The sequence below is a fragment of the Serinus canaria genome, chromosome 1 (assembly GCF_022539315.1).
Source record: "Serinus canaria isolate serCan28SL12 chromosome 1, serCan2020, whole genome shotgun sequence".
In the NCBI taxonomy this organism is placed as follows: Eukaryota; Metazoa; Chordata; class Aves; order Passeriformes; family Fringillidae; genus Serinus; species Serinus canaria.
Genome location: NC_066313.1, coordinates 41,682,031 through 41,700,165, shown reverse-complemented (window position 1 = coordinate 41,700,165; position 18,135 = coordinate 41,682,031). Strand labels below are relative to the sequence as shown.

At 38.9% G+C, this 18,135-nt stretch overlaps 1 protein-coding gene across 1 annotated transcript in view; it reads right to left on the bottom strand.

Moving 5' to 3' along the window:
• Positions 1-3,736: 3,736 nt before the first annotated feature.
• CUL5 (cullin 5) overlaps positions 3,737-18,135 on the bottom strand; it is a 31,778-nt gene continuing 17,379 nt past the window's right edge. Inside the window, exons 9-19 of the mRNA XM_050972277.1 lie at positions 16,977-17,107; positions 16,109-16,216; positions 15,438-15,502; positions 13,310-13,442; positions 12,631-12,762; positions 11,880-12,003; positions 10,959-11,134; positions 10,679-10,840; positions 9,898-10,016; positions 8,499-8,622; positions 3,737-7,386 (exon numbers count right to left, since the gene is read on the bottom strand). Coding sequence (XP_050828234.1) covers positions 7,192-7,386; positions 8,499-8,622; positions 9,898-10,016; positions 10,679-10,840; positions 10,959-11,134; positions 11,880-12,003; positions 12,631-12,762; positions 13,310-13,442; positions 15,438-15,502; positions 16,109-16,216; positions 16,977-17,107 — 1,469 coding nt within the window. The 3' untranslated portion in view covers positions 3,737-7,191. The remainder of the gene's footprint in view (positions 7,387-8,498; positions 8,623-9,897; positions 10,017-10,678; positions 10,841-10,958; positions 11,135-11,879; positions 12,004-12,630; positions 12,763-13,309; positions 13,443-15,437; positions 15,503-16,108; positions 16,217-16,976; positions 17,108-18,135) is intronic.

Here is an 18,135-nt window from a genome sequence, read left to right as displayed (position 1 = left end):
GCCGGCGGCGTCCCGCCCCCTCCCCTCTGCCATTGGCCCCGAGGCGCAGGGCGGGGCCACACCCGCCCCTGCCATTGGCTGGCGCGGAAGGCGGGTGGCGGCGTCAGAGGGGCTGGCGCGTGCGGTGCCCGAGGGGAGCTGCTGCCGCGTGCGCGGGACCAACGCAGCGGGGAGCCCCGTCAGGCTGGAGATGAGGCGGAATTCCTCCAGGGAAAGGGTGATCAGACATCGCCACGGGCTGCCCAGGGAGGCGGCCCAGTCACCGTCCCTGGAGGTGCTTAAGAAAAAGAGTGGGCGTGGCACTCAGTGCCACGGTCTGGTTGACGCGGTGGTGCTGGGTCACGGGTTGGACTCGATGATCCCGGAGGTCTTTTCCGACCGAACGGATTCTGTGGTTCCGCAGCGCCAGGCGCCTTCCTCGCGCTGGCGGTGCTGCCGCTCGGGGGCCCGGCGGGGCAGGGGTGGACAGCCTGGGAAGCCGCGTTGAGAAGGAAATTCACTGGTGAACGAACCGCGGGGAGACAGCGTGGAAAATCCTTGCGGGAAAAGAATCAGCCCCCGGCGGTGTGTGCTCTCCGCCACTGCTCCGCCCCTCCTCGGCCTGGCCCTCGCCCGCCCCACGCTGCCGGTTAAGCTGACCTGAGCCGCGGACATTTAATCCCGTGTCGGAAACATCCTGCGCACGACAAGGTCGTGGGGATGAAGGCGCCGAGTACTGCTGAGCCCGGCACGCTTTGTGTCTGGCGTGCCCTTGTGCTGCAGCTGAGTGCTGCTTTCAGAAGAGTCAGCAACTTAACTCCCCCTAAACCCCTTCCTGCCCGGCCATGGCATAAACCCCTAACATTGTTAGCTCAGAATTCGAACCTGGCCGAGAACGGTCCCGGCAGCTGCCTTCACGGAACGACTTATGCCAGCTCAACCCCAGCTGAGTCTCAGGCTGTCCATCCCAGTCCCACCGTCTTTCCTGTACCGTGCTTTCTCCCCTCACACTCTCTTGTCTCTAGACCTGGATTTGTGCTGGAAGGCCAGCACAAAATCTCTACAGCTGTTTGCCAGTGTGACAGTGCCCATCTTTGCTCTGTCTCTCCAACATGCACAGAGCTAGGCCAGGAAAAGCCTGGATCTTTCCGATCTCAAGCTTTGTATCTCAAAGGAACAGTTTCAGTACGCAAAGTGACTTTCTCTGAATTGTGCTGTAGCACACAGTCTAGGACAAGCAATTCTGTATTTGTTTCTGATCAGTCTCTTCTCCTCAACCACTTTTTTAGTCTCCCGAAAGGAGTTAGTATACTGTTACAGTAACCCACAAATGAATGAAGCCTTCCCCAGAGCTGAGGTCTGCCAGTCACATAAACAAGCATTTACTTGCACCTTTCCTTCCTCCTGTACCCCAAACTAGAAAAAATGCCAAGAACCAGGCTTTGGATATAGCACTAGAATGCAAGAGTATTTCAACAACCTGTTAAAATCCATTTGCTACCTTGACTTTTTCTTTTTTTAAAATTTTTGATCTTCACATTGTCGAACTAACATTTGTCAGAACTACTTCAATTGATTTTCTGTCCTGCATCTCATTCATTCCCTGTGAGAGAGGTTTTCACTTTATCTTTGCTCTCAAAAGTAAAATACTTCTTGCTTTCCATATATATCCAAAGATTCTCCAGACATGCAGCAAGAGGCTGGCTGGGACAGGCACTGGCGAAGGAAGCATCTGTACTCCTTTGCTTCCTTGACTCTCAGTAGCTGATGTTCTAAGGTGGTCTAGTCTAGACCTTTGATTTAGAGACAGTTTTCAAGTTCAAACCATAACATAACATAGGAACTGATAAATATTATCTCAAGAAAAACTGAAGTTAAAGACTGTCTCAGGAAAAACTGAAGGTTTTACTCTGAAAATATATATGTACCATATAGCAAAAAACATCCAGGTTGGATGAAGATATTTTTCAGAAACTAGTAACACTGAAAACAGGTAGAACAAAACCCAGAAAATTCTCATTTAACTTGCCTTTACTCCTGCAGCATAAAGATCTTTTTCAGGGATATAACCTGCTAACATTCTTTAATTTTTTCATCATCTCTTTTCACCAAGACTGACTATAATGTACTAATTTCAAAGTCACTCACTCTTGGTGTCCAGTCACAGACTTTTAAAAAGCCACACTGTGCTGCTCTTGCTTAGCTCAGCAGGTGGTACTTGCTTTGGCCATGCCCTGGATCAGCAGAGGGAAGCAGCAGCTGCCGTTCGTGACTCTAGCTGTTCTTTCTTTACAGGTGTTTAAGTTTGCATGCAGGAGATGAAGCACAGTATCCAATTGAATTTCCATAGTGGATCTCCATCACTAAAAAAAGTGAGGGTCAAATGCCAGGCACCATGTCTACCTAGAGATGTTGAGATATCCAAGGAGTGGATCAAGAGCACAAGTCCCGTGAGGAGCAGCTGAGGTTAGCTGTTTAGCTTGGAGAAAAGGAGGCTCAGGGGAGACCTCATCACTCTCTACAACTGCCTGACAGGAGGTTGTAGCCAAGAGTGGTGGGGTTGGTCTCTTCTAACAGGTAACAAAAAAATGGCCTCAAGTTGTGCCAGGGAAGGTTTAGATTGGATATTAAGAAAACTTTTTTTCATGGAAGGGGTTGTCAAGCAGTAAAACAGGGAAGTGCGTCACCATCCCACCAGTAGATGTGACACTCAGGGACATGGTTTAGTGATGCACTTGGCAGTGCTGGGTTAACGGTTGGACTCAAGGGTCTTTTCCAGCCTAAACAATTCTAGGATTCTATGTTGACAGGTAAAGCAAAGAAGAAAATAAAGCCACATTCTCACTTTATTAGAAGAGTGAACCAGGTTAAGCCTTTTGTATTTATGTCAACGATTCTACCTAAACTGTCACCAATTTACAGGGGTAGGAGTTGATTCAGCCAAGGAACTCCTGCAATAACTGGCTTCTACAGTACAACTTCTCCTGAAAAATCATTGGGAAAGACTATATATTGCCCTAACAAAGGGAAAATGTTTGGAAATAATAGCAACCTGCCATCAAAACTCTTCCCGCAAGAACTGCCTGTTGGCCAACTGCCATGCACAGTACTAAGCAGTCACTCAAAAATAGCTGTTTATTCCATACAAATAGTTCTAAACTCTGCATGTACCAGAGAGCACAAAACACCAATGGTTAGCTGGTGCACTTAAAGAAAGGAGTTGAAATGTAAAAAGAGATTCACATAAAAGGCAAGAACAATCAGAGAAGAAAAGCCATTACAGTAAAAGCATTCCTTCAGGATCAGCTCCCTGAAGGTCCTGGTGGCAACACCAGTAACTTTCAGTGACGCATCTCTGAGGTAAATAACTTAGAGACAAATAAACCAAAATATTCAACAATCCAAGTTCATCCCTGTAGGTTGCACAGAGACATAACCTTTTTAAAAATTCCATAAACTAAGTTAGGCAACTCCCAGCCACTTTTCCCAGGCTTTGATACACTGACTGAAAGACTACAGCTCATCTTTAAATAGAATTCAAAGACTAAATAGCTCTACATATAATCTTACATACGTAAAAATTTTTAACAAGAAAAGAATTTGAAGTCTCCACTTTTGTTTTTTAATTATTCTGATCATAACAGCTGTTGGGACTTGAAGTCAGGCCAATTTCATCCAGTGGCAATTTTAGGAGCAGCACCTGAATTCAACTTAAAAATTTTGTAGGTTGAGACACCAAAATACCTTGCTAAATGAATAGTCTTTTAAATTACATTTTTATTTTGCAAGAAAATAAATTATACAACTTAAAAAATAAAATTCAAAAATTAAGCAGTACATCAAAATAGTTCAGCTGGACTGCCATACAGAAACTACCACCATTCAAAATTGTACAGCATTATTATCTTGGTAGTGGCACACATTCAAAATTGTAAATACCATACGGAGATAGTTATTACAACTCAGGAACCCGAGTTTGCTCAACACTCCAGACTACACATATATAGTGTATATGACAGGAAAGCTTTCATGTATTGTTTATTTCACAAATATGACCTTAAAGAATTACAAAGATAGCATCCCAGTCATTTAGATGAAAATAGAAAACAGTTTGAGATAGCAAATCTTTCTGTAAAACTATCAAATCTTTTTGCCAATTGTATTTTTAAAATTTGCACTTTACAGGACAATGGCATCCCAATGCAGATAAATGCAAGATGTGAACATTCAGAACATTTATATTAATTTTAAAAATATGAAAATGAGAAAGTCACATTGTCATTTGGAAATGTAACTGCATTACAGTCATAACGAAAAATAAATGAGTAAAAGCAGAAGCTAGGGACACCAACTGTGGAAAGAGGAAAATGGAAGACTTCAGAATTGAAACTGAGATCATCATCAAGTTGTTGGGATAGAGAAAGATTTAACAGTATTTCTTAATTAAACCCATTAAGAGTGATTTCCCCCCCGCCCCTTCTACACCAGATTTCGTTCCTTAGCTATTCACCGTGGCAGTGTGTGTGGCAACATGTTTTTCAGATGTAGCACCTCCTCAAGCTAGGTCTTTGGACATATATATTCATAGCTAAAAATTGCAGCCTTAAAAGTGCGTTGTTGCCATATTGCAAGTGAAGAATAGTTTTCATTTAGATCTGAACTCTACCCTCCCCAAAAGAACAGCTTACCCCAGGTATCTCCCTGTGCCCCAGGTGATACTAGTTTTAAGTGCATACTGGTGAAGTGACCTGATGAAGAATGCTAAACGTGATTCTGCATCTTTAACAAATTTGCTGGTGTCTGTCTTAGATTTCATAAAAAATCCGACATCCATTTCTGGTATATATTTAAAGAAAAAATGACCATGTCATAGGCACATTACCAAATGTATTTCCATCCCAGGTTTTGAGAAATGTATAGGTAACAATCAGGTTGTATTGTATTTATTAGTTGAGGGAATGTGTAGCTCCTTAGCTTTTAGCAAGCTTTTCCTTTCTGCATACATTCCACCTTCCTAAAGAGTTGTATCTGTGATGCAGTCTCTTAAAATTCTCTCTCAAACCTAAACCAATGGCTTCAAAATTAGCATTATCCCCTTGGCAGCTCTTTCCATGTGACCATTTCACACCTTTCTTCTCTGGTTAAGGGTTGGAATTTTTCATGTTGAAGAGTGTGCTCAGACTGTCATATTCTCCCCAGTTATCCCAAGTAAACATTTATTACTTTAAAGTTACAAAGACTGAAAGTCTTGCAGCACAAAGTGTTTTATTAGAATTTTGTTTTCTAATGTTCAAATAGTTTCATTGGTTAACTACACAGAGCACCACTTCCTTTTGATTCTGAATTGCAACACCACAGGGCCAACATAAAAGATGCAATATTTTTAAACAGCATCTACTTTTGAGTATCAATAAAAGCATGTAACACAAGCTGTAGGATTTCAATCAATTGTAATTGGCCAGGCCTTGATTTCTCCATCTCTTGGTCATGAAACCCTCACTACAAAAAACTTCTTACTCAAACAGATGTCGAAATCCACACTGTTCTCAGGCAGTCACACTGGCATTTACATTAGTAACAGAGCATACAGCCTGCTTAAGGGTGCAAACAGCCATTCTTGGAGAGTTTGCTTTTAAACCACTCCTCCTGCATACTTTACTCTAACCATGTGAAAGTACAACTCCTCCTCTTACTTACTGGAAGGCTTTCTTTTTTGACTAAAGTTAATTTTATCCTCTTCCCCATTTCATCCTCAAAGAAGATGAGGCCTTCAGATGTTGTAGTTCAACTGGTTAATTAAAAAATAACTTCACACACTTGTAATTTATAGAAGAAATATTCATACAGAACTGAATAAAGCGCAACTTACCTTTGTCCTAAGACAGGCACTCTGCTCCTATGACTCTGGGTATCACTTCAGTACATGCTGGGACATTTCAGAACAGCAGAGAGCAGGGCAGTGCCAAATGATTACTTCAGATGATTGAGAATGGAAGAGGTAACATTAAGAAGTTGAGATTCCTGATGTGTGTTTGGCACTCTCTCTACATACACTGAACAAGGTATTTTTCCTTAGCGTTTTATCATTTTCATTAGAAGAGTACTTCCTACCCTACCAGTTACCAAATGGAAAGCAGAGGGTTTGTTTTTCATATAAAGATGTTGACTAGTCCAATTGGATTAACCTTGCATGTATATAAGTTACCACCGAGGAAATAGTACAGGGATCTTCAAGTGTTATTCTCTTTCTGCGGGAGTTGTGCATAAATTACTCTTTAATGCATCCTGATATATGTAGTCATACTGAAATATTTGGAATATAAATATTAAATGTACAAGGAAATACACTTAATATTTCTGTTCCTATAGCAGACCCACCCATGAAAACTGCTTTTAGAGTGAAGTATCATTCAAGAAACTTTTACCTTGTCAAAAAGGATTGTAGCAAATCACCCATCCAAATTAAGGTAACAACATATCCACTTGTTTACAGGAAACAATTTAAAAACAATGATCTCTTGCTTAGGGAAAAATATCACCGATGACTTTGAATTACTGTTGTGTCACTTAATGTGTCAATTATTAAAATCCAGTTACTAGATTGAAGCACTGCTCTAGCAAACAGGTTTTAACTGTAACAAATATGTATCAGTTGTGACGCACGTGTTTGTGTCGCTCAAATGTTATTACATGAAAAGGATCAGAGATGGATAGTACATTACTCTGTTGATCCAAAACACAAAAGTGAAAGTGCTACTTCTAGTCCTAATTGCATTAAAAAAAAAACAAACCAACAACCCAAAAACCAAAACCAAACAAAACAAAAAACAAACCCAAAACAAAACTAATAGCAGTTCCTCAGTGCATGAATATTTGAATATTTTTTCCTTGTGCAAGTACTGGTCATCTAAAAACCCAAACCTGTATTCTTCCTGGTGGGTGTAAATCAAATCTACTTTAAAAAGTTCACAATGGACTCTTCATGAATGCAAGTTTCCCACAAAACAGCATGCTGTTAAAAGTGTGCAACATGAAGGGAATGCCATCATGCTAGCTGAATGAGATTGGCAAAATATAGTCCTCTGTAAGGTAAGGCAGGGATTTTAATACGTAACGAAAGTCAAAACAAGTCCTTCTGCAGCACAAACTGTTGCAGCTGTCTGTCCAAGCACCCTTCCATTTATGTTCTCAGCATCCCACAGAGTCCTCCAATTATGCCATGTATATAAAGGTGTTGATATCCGACTCATCTCTTCTGATATATTTGTGCTCTATAAGCCATTCGATTTGCTCTTTTATCATTTTCTTCTGTGGCAAGAACATGTTTTTCAATATTTCTACCAGTTCAGTCTGAAGCTGGGCATTAGTAATTTTCTTCCGCATCTTCATTATTTGGATGATAGCCTCCTAGTGGGGGACGAGAAGGAAAAATAATTATTTTTAAATGCCTCGGTGAAGCAACAAAATGAACACAGCATTAATAGGAGGCTCCTGGTAAGGCAAGACAGCAAGGAAATCTGTATTTTTCCTTAAAAATCAGAAATATGCTGCATTTTTTACGCCTATATAGAACTGCTTTTACAAAGAAGCTGATAAAGGAAAAGAATGAAGCACTGGCAAGATGCAAGAGATGTAAGACAATTCCAATCAAAGGAGCAGCTCAATCCTATATCTAGAGTGTGAATTACTCACTAAAACCAAATGCTCACACACTCCCTGAGCAGAAGTTGCAGTTTCCTAGGTGACTTGTGATAAACCTTGTTAACATTTCACTCATTTTGTAAGTACAACTAGGCATTAACCCTGCTGCTTCCAGAACGGTTACATCATATGTTACATCAGGTGGTACAACTCACTATGTGCATGGCCTGCAATCCAACCTGACTGATAGAACAGACCTGAAACTTGACAGCAAAATGAGACTCCATTGTATGTAATGATCCCCAATGCCTGAAAAAAATCAGGCTTTTTTAAAACTGTTTAAAAGATCTGGCATGAGTAGCTGACTATGAACCACAGAGCAGGAAGCTGCAGTTTGTACAGCTAAGATGCACTTTTCAACTTCTCCTAAGGAGAAGTCATAGCACTGTTACTACAGCACGATTCCACCTCCAAGATTATTCTCTTCATACAGACCAAAGAGATATCAACAATTCTGTTTATTCATGATGGTGGCCAGTGTCAGTCAATTTTACCAATCTGCTGCTGTCACCTACCCCACACCATGTGCTTTCACCACTTGCGTAATAATCTGCTTTGTCCCCTTTGGAGATGATGACCTGGTACTTCAAAACAGGAGGCTGATAACTACAAGTGCACAAATACACATGCAAAAGCAGGTATTCACCATGATCTAGAGTCATGCAGCAGAAGTGACTTCCAATGGGATTCAAAGGCACCCATTTCATACATCAACATGCAACAGTGGGCAGCACGTAATGAAAATACAACAGATTACAGTAACGATAATGCAACAAAAGAAATAGGGGAATTTTGTATTCCCCTGGCAGGTTACTTGCCTGGGTTCGCAATATTCTTAGCTGGACTATTCCTTCATTCTCCTCTTCCCGCATCCTCTCTGTAGTAAGTTGTAATCGACCAATCAAATTTATCTTGCCCCTTTTCTGAACTTTAGCGTTTTTTCTGAAAAAAGTTGTATTGCACGAAAGTGAGAAAAAAAAAAAAGCAACCCCCAAAACTTTCAATTAGAGAATTCCTGTTAAACTTAAATAACAGCAGCAACAAGTACCATGACAGATCAGATACTTATAGGCTATTAGCACTGCAGCAGTGAGAGAGCTGTCTGACAGATCAAAACTCAATGCCAATGTCTCTGCACAATGAAACCTAAATAATGCTAGCAAGCATTGCAAGTAAAGCCAGCAGCTGAAACAAGAATATTTCAGAAAAACATATTTCAATTTAATTATATAAATGTAGGGTTCTCTGGAGGAAGGTTTTACAACAAAGTTCAGGAAATATGGCTAGTTAATATTCCATCAAAGAATTATCTGGCACAAAACCCAGCTAATTGCAACAAAGAAAGCCGAAGGCATTCTTCAGTGGTCACCCACAAACGTTTTCTCTACAGCCTGTGTCTTCTGTCATGACCTTCATCAATTTCCAAAGCTCAGAATCCTGATGAAAAGAATAAACATTATGGCCCTGGGCAACAAACTGAGCCCTACGAAAGCAAATTCATCACTTATCTCTTTCTCCACAGATCCACATGTCCAACTGCTGCTGAGAATGAGGCACAGAATCTGAGGTTCCTGGCAAGGAGCCAGTTCTCATCATAGACATTGAGAGTAGAGTCAAGCAGAAGCAAGTAAACCATGCTGAACGTGGTATGTATCACTTAGACATTCTCTCTTTGTATTATCTTGTGCTCGAAGGATTTCATAGCACCAGTGAGAACTGCAATTCTCACAGAAAGAAAGACACTCCTCTCTGGTGAGAGCCACACCAAAAATCCTGGCTCTTGACAGCACAGCATTAAGCAGCTTCACTTCCTTTTTGTTAACTTATTCACTCTTTTTCTGAATTTTTGTGCGTGTGTAATAATCAATACAGCACTACTGCTCTGATTACAGGCTGTCTTCCCTGAAACTTTATGGACTTACTGCTAACTGGAACATAGCAAAGTCTCCAATTTTGCACCTCGTCCCTAAGTGTGTAAGAAATTTAATTTCACAAAAATTAGAATCATAAAAACATTTGTTTGAAAGGGCTGCTGGAGGTCATCTAGTCCAATCACCTACTTGAAGCATGACTATTGCCAAAATAAGTGAGTGCAGGGCAGCAAAGCATGTGTCTAAGTTAATTTTGAAAACTTTCAAGAACAAAGGTTAAGTTAAAGTGAATTCCTTTAGTTATAGAACAGTACATTGTTATTTTACTTTTCAAACATCATCTTACATTAAACTGAACTCCTGGTTCACCGAGAAGAGGGTTCCTTCTGTAAAGTCTTTGGGTGAATTGACTTGAGGTTCATATAATAAAACCTGACGTTTCAGCTTTGGAAATGCTACAAGAGACTACAGAGAAAAGGGGAGGGGGAGAAAGAATGAAAATAAAACACCAGACTTTCCAAATGGAAACAACTACTTTCTATAACCAACCATAATTCACTGCAGTACTGACTGTAGAGAGAACCACATAGCCTTGTTTGGAACTAGTAAAATCAGAGAGGGGATACAGTTTACCAAATCTCCTTCTGAAATGGGTTAGCAAAATTATACAAAGTAGTAAAACACACAAACTCACAGCTACAGAAGTGGTGTTAAGTCTGACTTACACAATTTCTCTCTTTATTCGTGAGATAAATAATTAGTAGTCTGCTAAAGCAAACATTGAAGTTATTTTTAAGCAACCAGGTGTCACTAATTTCCTAGAGTTAGACCAGACCTACTTGACGATACACAATTGTAACTCTCTGCTTTAGACAGCATATGATAAAAAAATTCTTGCAGTTTCCAAAAGCTTGTGAAGTAACATTGGGTAGCGAGAACGTGTCAATGTAAAGGCTGTGTGTGTTCAGCAGCAGTGCAAGGAGCCAGCACTACAACTGATTAATTACCAAGAAAGGCGTTCACATTTCAGTTTCAAAGTGTTATCAGACAGTGCTTTAAAAATACTAATCCAGTATTTCAGAGTACAAAAATCAAGAAGCAATCTGTTTCAAGAGAAAGGGATATACCCATAAAGTCCTCCTAAGTTCTGCATCAGGGAGTTCAGTTGCCAGTTTAAGATTTTCAAAGCTGATCTTCTCTCTAGGTCTTTGGTTCCATGCAAACAGCACAGCCAGCTGAAATGTTGTAACCTCCAAGTCATACTGGCCAACCTCGTTCTTAAATGTTATCTGTGAAGAGGATGAAAATTTTACTTATAAGCCTGTCTGAATCACAAGCTTTTTTACTGTTATAAATACACAGAGAGTGCAGTCATTAAGACTGATACAATGAAAACTACACACTTACAATTCCATTGGACATGAGGTGGTGCCAGTGGAGTTTTCTACCACTGTGATTCTTTTTATAAAATTCTTCGACCTCTGGGATGAGATCTTCTAATTCCGTGGGCAGTGAGACAAACACTTTTTCAGAACTTCGGGACCAGGCGCCAGCATTTAAAATTTTAATATTCACAGAGTCAGCTGTAAGAGGATATTGGATGATATGAATCTCCAGGTATAACAGATAGATAAACCAAAATGTTTTGGGTTTTTTTCCTACTCTCAACACAATTATGAAAGATTGAATTTTCAGAAAGTTGCAGGGTGTCTACCTACTTAAACATTAAGGCACTCTATCCACCACTGGCTTTCTGCCAGAAGTACTGATCAAAACCTGTTTTTTTCTCTTGCTGCTGCAGAGCTCCTTAAACACTGGTGCAGCTTTACAGCTGATGCTTACAAGCACTACTCAAGAGTTTTCAGCATGGCAGGTCCAATACTTAATGCTCCTCAGCCTCTCTCATCAGTGAAACAATCTCAGAATGTGATTTAAGCTCTCCATAGCATGCATCCAGCTCTCCTGCTGGCAGATAAAGGAGGAGCACAGCATGAAGCACTAGAAGAATGATGAGGGCATAAAAGAAGGTAGTGCAGGCATTCACCTGGCTGATACCAATTCAAACCCCTCCTTGCAATTTGTCTAGAAGAGATGGGAATCTGTATCTACAAGACTGCTCACAAGAAAAACCCAAAACAACTCAGAGTGATAACAGCTCTCATATCAACTGCAGGAGAAAGCAGAGTCTACAGACAATTCCAATCTAGGGGCAACAATGCCATGGAGACTGTGTTCAACCTGCAGATGACATAATTTTTAACCTAAGATTTAACAGAGCTATTTTTCACCAAGAGAAATAAAAAGTAACAAATAATTTGAAAACAATACCTGGTAAAGCAAGCTTATTATTTTTGTGCATTTCTTTGAAGGCCTGGTTCAAGTCTTCAGAGACTTTGATATCCTGGAACATTCTAGCCAGCTTGTTCACATAGTCTGCTGGCATTCCCACTTCCTACATAAACAAATACGATGTAGAGAATTATGAACAAGAAGCTTTATTTTTAAAATAATAAGCTCAAATAAATTAAGAGCACAAAGAAGTACACTGGTGTCATTGCTTTACAGTAACAGTTAATTTGTAATGCAACAGAAAGGGGTTTTTGCATGGATCATAAGTAGTTATCCCTTAAGGACATATGGTGATTCTTTTAAACAAATTCAAGTGCTGAAGAACATATGCATGCATTAAAGAATCCATGAGTTCTGAAATTTGAAGGAATGTTTCAGGCATGCAAATAATATTCTAATCTATACAAAAAATCAAAATTAGAATGGATCTCAAATTATTTACATAATTTGAGATCCAAGTAGTACACTGAATTTTCCTTATAAGAAGGAAATTGATTTAGATAATTGTATGTGAAATATTTTAAAATCTGTCCCTGGCACTACCAGAGAAGAGCCAAACAGTTTTACTTTAACAAAGTAGTGTGATAGAAGGGAAGCACTAAGATGCTCTGAGGAGCCTGCTATTAAAGATAAAACTCACCTAAGTGAGAAAGTTATTTAAGTTCAAGAGCGGAATATTAATTAATCACAAGCATGAGGCACAATCAAAGGAAGACGTGATGCTACTTACTCTGAGCCATTCCACCATATTCTCCTCAATTTCACTATCAGCTGATATATCTAATATCAGACGTCTTGTTAAGTGAGCTTTGTGATATCGCATGAAAACATCTTTATTCTGTACATATTTAAGTACCAAAAGCTGTCAAAAACAGAGTTTAATATATTTATTTGCACTGTCAGCCAGGAGAGTCTGAATGCTGATCTAATGGTACTGCAGACTATGACCAGAGAAAGGCTACTTGACATTGCCTTAAGAGCAATTGTGTTAACACTATCATAGGCATCAGTGATGAATGTTGCATAATATCACACCTTCAATTTCTCAATTTTTCAAACATCAAGAAATTATCTTAAATCAAAGAAGACATTAACACTGGTATGTGAAAACCCCCTGTATTATTCTCTAGACAAATATTAGTTATTGTAATATGTTACAGTCTCATATAGGCGTTAATTTAATATACCAATTTTGTGATCCAACACAGAAGACATGAAACACTGAATGATTTACAATATTTAAACGCACACACACACACACACTTCATAACATAATAAACTCTTTTCTCTACTATCACACCCCGCATAACTGCTTTTGAAGATCAAGGCCTCAACCCACATAAGGAAATAAATTAAAGCAAATAAATTCCTTCCTCAGAATAACTGTGAAATAAAAAGCAAAAACGTACCACTTCTTTAAGCTTTGCTTCAATTTCTTCAGAGGTTAGTTTTTTGCTTAGTGGTGTTTTTCTTAGCAACATGTCACAGTAATTAGCAAGAAGCTCAGGGCATTTGGATTCAGGCTGTGTTTTCAATCCAACACTAGATAAAAGAAGAACAGTATTTCTTCAAACCATACAGCATCCTGCTATTCTGGAATAGTCACATTGTTAACAAGACAGACTGCTCTCTCCTGATCCCCTTGGCAAGGATTCTGGTGGTGAATTTATACCCTCGTTAAACTAATGAAAAATTAGGGATAACACCCTTTCTTCTTGAAAGAATAAATACTGCCAAACACTTTCAGAAAGCTTCTACAGCTTATTTTAACTAATTACTATTTTAGAACTGTGACAATGAAGTATACAGATGAAACAACAAAATATTGTATAGAAAGAAATATTCCAGTGAAGAATTAACAAATGCTACAGTGAAATGCTTCACTTATCTCCTCAGTATGCTGTAATGAGTTCTCAAGAACAGCCTCCTGCACCACACTTCACAGACTGCAAAACTCAACCCATCTAACACATCGTAATAGGATAAAATTATTTTATCACAGTTATAAAGGATGGACTAACAGCTAGGAGATTAAAAGCAGACTAAAGTTGAACAAGATGCTACAGTAGACAGATTGTGGTTCTTCAAAATTCGTCAAGCACAGGTCATGCTCTGAACCTGTGTCTAGACTGGTGAATAAAACCAAATGGCAAGGACCAATCCCTATTCCTAGAGTCAGATAGCACCAACCTGACTGCTACTCACGGGCCCACAGCAAGCTCAAGAATCCACTTTTCTTGCTCATTATTTCAGCCTCTCATCAGTTAGTATAGACAGTGCTAACACTCTTCAGAAAACTTGTCCTTTTTTAAAATTCATGAAGCAGCTTGCAGGCTAATGTCTTCTGCCCTCCTAAAGACCATTTGAAGTACAAGCAGATCACAAGTCTTTTGGCTACTACGGAAGACTAAGCAAGATGAAGTTTCATTTTGCTCAAACCAGGCTGCATATCTAGGCAACTTCAAAGTGCCTGGGAAGAAGAATGCTGAACAGAAGACCATCACAATTACAGGGGCTTCTAAGAAACCACTAGGCTGGGTTCACTTTAGGAGTGAAAGAGTTTGAATGTGGTATCAATTGGGATGCTCCCAGAGGAAAGGAAACTATTAGAAGATACCTAAGAAACTCCTCTACCTTACCTACATTTATGCGAAGTACAGAAAGCAGGGATCTAGTCTTTTGTGACAGCATTCCTCCAATAAATACAAGGAGAAAGACTAATGCCTATTCTGGCTTGCCATTATCCGAAACCAAACCCAGAATATGAACCAAGATGCTGGACAGATATTTATAACCATCCACCCCTAACTAGAAACAATTGGAAAGGAAAGCTGGCAGCCAGCTACAAAAGCTTTGTTTCCATAGTAAATCAGAGGACAAACTATATATAAGCAATCCCAAGCACCTAAATAAATACAAGTTCCTACTCAAGTGGCACATCACACGGTAAATGTTAACAATCAATTAACTGACTGCTACCTTCTCTTGGCTGAGTTAGCAGAGCGGGCACTGTAAGCATGGTCCTTCTTCTTGAGTCACGCAGGTCTGCCTAATCTACTGGAAGTTGTTTAAACTAACCTGGTTAATCCTGCACTGAAACAAAAATGCAACAGCTGGACAGGTCACACTCACAACTGGCACAAGAGGAGGTGGAAAACAGCTTGTGGATGGTTACACCTTAATCAGCCACAGTTATTCCCATGAAGATTACTGCCTCATTTTTCCCCAGGACCTTTGCTGAAGTTGTAGCAGTTATACAGCTGAGGTTTTTGGAATTAATAATCCAGGAAACCATTATGAACTTCAGCTAACTGACTCACGGTATAAACGAACAGATCCCCAAATACTACAAATAAATTTAAGTTGAACCAGGCTGCTATTCACTGATCTGCTTCCACACGAAGAGAGTCTTACCAGAGGTCAATAAGCAATCTGAAATTCCATAATGCAAATAACACAAAGCCTTTTTAAACACAGCATTATTTTTTGAAGAGACATTTTAAAAACCTTGATTCACATAAAGTTTACATGGCTTACCCCTTTTGCTTCAATGGCAATTCAAGTTTAAATATTGTAGCATCATTCACAACTGCTTTGTACGCCTGAAAAAGAATCAGATTATTGGTGCTTCACTCCATTTCTGTCTTATATGAATTGCAAAGGTTTTATCTCTTTTTACATTACTGTAACATGGAATTAATTCAATTTTTTTTATTAGCCCAAAGCTTCCAGATTCTATTTTCAGTTTGAGAGTTCAAATTCTATGACTCAATTTCCCAATAAACTGATGTCTTCCTCTCTTTCACTAACATACTAGTTTTCTTTAAACAACAGCTTGGCAAGGGATTACATGGAGCAGCTTGCTCCCATCTGAAGTCCCACAAAAGCTTGCTCCCATCTGAAGTCACACAAAAGCAAAGTAAATTCCAATTGCTGAATCAGAAATTACAGTTCTCAATACAAAGGTCATCTTCTGATGTTCTCTACACCATTACAAAGCTGAATATATGCAACTTTATGCAGCACTATAACAGAAATTGAAAGCACCTAAGTTGGTAGTAAGTTTCATCAATATTTTAGTCTGCATATTTAATAGAGTAGTAGCAGCTTCTAAATTTAACAGTGAATACACACAAGGGTTTTGGAGACATCATAACACAAACTGCAACAAGACTTACAGTGACCAAAAGACCAGCAGAAACACATACCTTATCTCTGGCAGTAAGAAATCTTGGATCATCTTGAAAAGCTTCTTTAACCAACTTGCTAAACCGATTAAATAGCGTGAGCAATTGCTCTACATACTTCTCAGAATCCTAAAGAGGCAAAAATCAAATAAAAAACCAAGGTTCCACAGAATTTGGTGTGAGCATACACATAATTCCCTAATTTGTAAAAATGCTGTACCCTAAAAAAACTGCATACTGTAAATTTACATTTTATCTTTAGTACCTGGATCAAAGAGCTCTAGAGCATGTAGGCTTAAACACAGACTTTCAGGATAGTATTTCCATTATACAAGAAAAAGAATTTTAAAACCTGTAACTTTCAAATACTATACAGTAACATTTTATTTAAAGGACATTTTCAAGGATCAATAAGAGACAAATGCCACATCCTAACTGCTGCAGACACTTAGGCCTCTTAGACCCAGATGAAAAAAGATGATAAAAAGCTGAAAAAGTACAGTGAGGAGAAAACCTTACAATTTTCACACTCAACAACCACTCTTAGATTGAAACCAAATTTCAAATTTTATCAGGAAGTTATAATTCTGGGAAAACCGATTAGGCTTTTTAAACTAAGATTCTATCACAATTGTATTGTATAAACATCCCATGCACTTAATTTACAACCTTTACTGCAAATTAGATTCAGTTTTTAAAGCCACAGCTGAAAACAAAGAATAAAAAGTTATCCTAAAGACATTTAAAACATTCAGCGGATCAAAATTTGATCTCTAAACACAAAATCTTAAAAATTATTTCCATTCATGCATTTGTCCCAAAAATAGACTATTTAACTTCTGGAAAGTTGTTTTCCTGTTGTCATTTTACTAAAACCGAATACACTTACAGTAGTAATAGTTTCAGCAGCTGCTACCATGTCTGCAAGTCCAGCACTAACAATATGTTCTTCCAAATCCTTTAGCATAGGCTCTATGCCATTTGGAACTTTATCCATCAGTGAAAACATTAAATGCAACTCTGAAAGATACAAATACCGATGAAGCCACCAGTCAAAGACATCTATAAAACCCAAATATACTGTATTTCTTCTAGGCATGTCTCAGGTGGAACATTAAATACGTGAAGAACGGATAATCCAATTCATCACTTAAAAATAAAGATGTTTTGAGTACTGTTCTGATTCTGGTCCCACAAGAAGATTCTTTTGAAGGCAAAAAAAAGCTATATTTATTGCAATGTACTACTTGCTTATGCATATAGTATCTTATATATTATGCTAATGCAAATAGTATCACAAGCTTGAATAAGACACCCCCCCACCCTAAAACCAATGCCAATTTGGATTAAGCCCAGATTGGAACAAATTGCCTTCAAATCCCTGGCAAGAATGTCTCTCAGTTGAAAGCCTACAGGAGTTCATGCAGGAAACTGTATGGATTCAAGACATCTTTATATTTTAAACTAAAGCCAAACACACCTGTCTTTGTGTATGTTTTAACACCAATTACAATGCTTTGTTTTATAAAAGCTTGCAAAATTCGAAGTAATCAAAACTGACTAATGCAAACACTGAACTCTTCTTCCTAAAGAGTTTATTTAGTTTTTCGCAAAGTTACCAGTACAAAAACTTCAAAATGTGATGCTTTATTTGTCTACTTTTTTATGAAGGTATTTCAGTACTGCTTTAAAAAAAAATAGGATATTGAAACATCAGTAATCATCTTGACAAAGTTGTCCACAAAGAACACTGGAATTAAGGTCATATTATTGTAAAGAGACCACAGAGATTCGAACTCAGCTTGGCAAAGGACTTCGCTTCACAAAGTAGAACAAATGGACACATTTTTTTTTGTCAGAAAACAAAATTTATAGATTCACTTAGTTCCTCAATGTCACGTCTACTGTGAAAGTGGAAAAGTCAGAGGCCCTGCATTTGCTTTCTCTTCTGCATTACTTTTGTCAGCAACAAACATCAAGATCCCATCACCACTGAGCATGAAATATGCTACCATCATCTGTACCACAACAGCTGCTGCAGAAGCAAA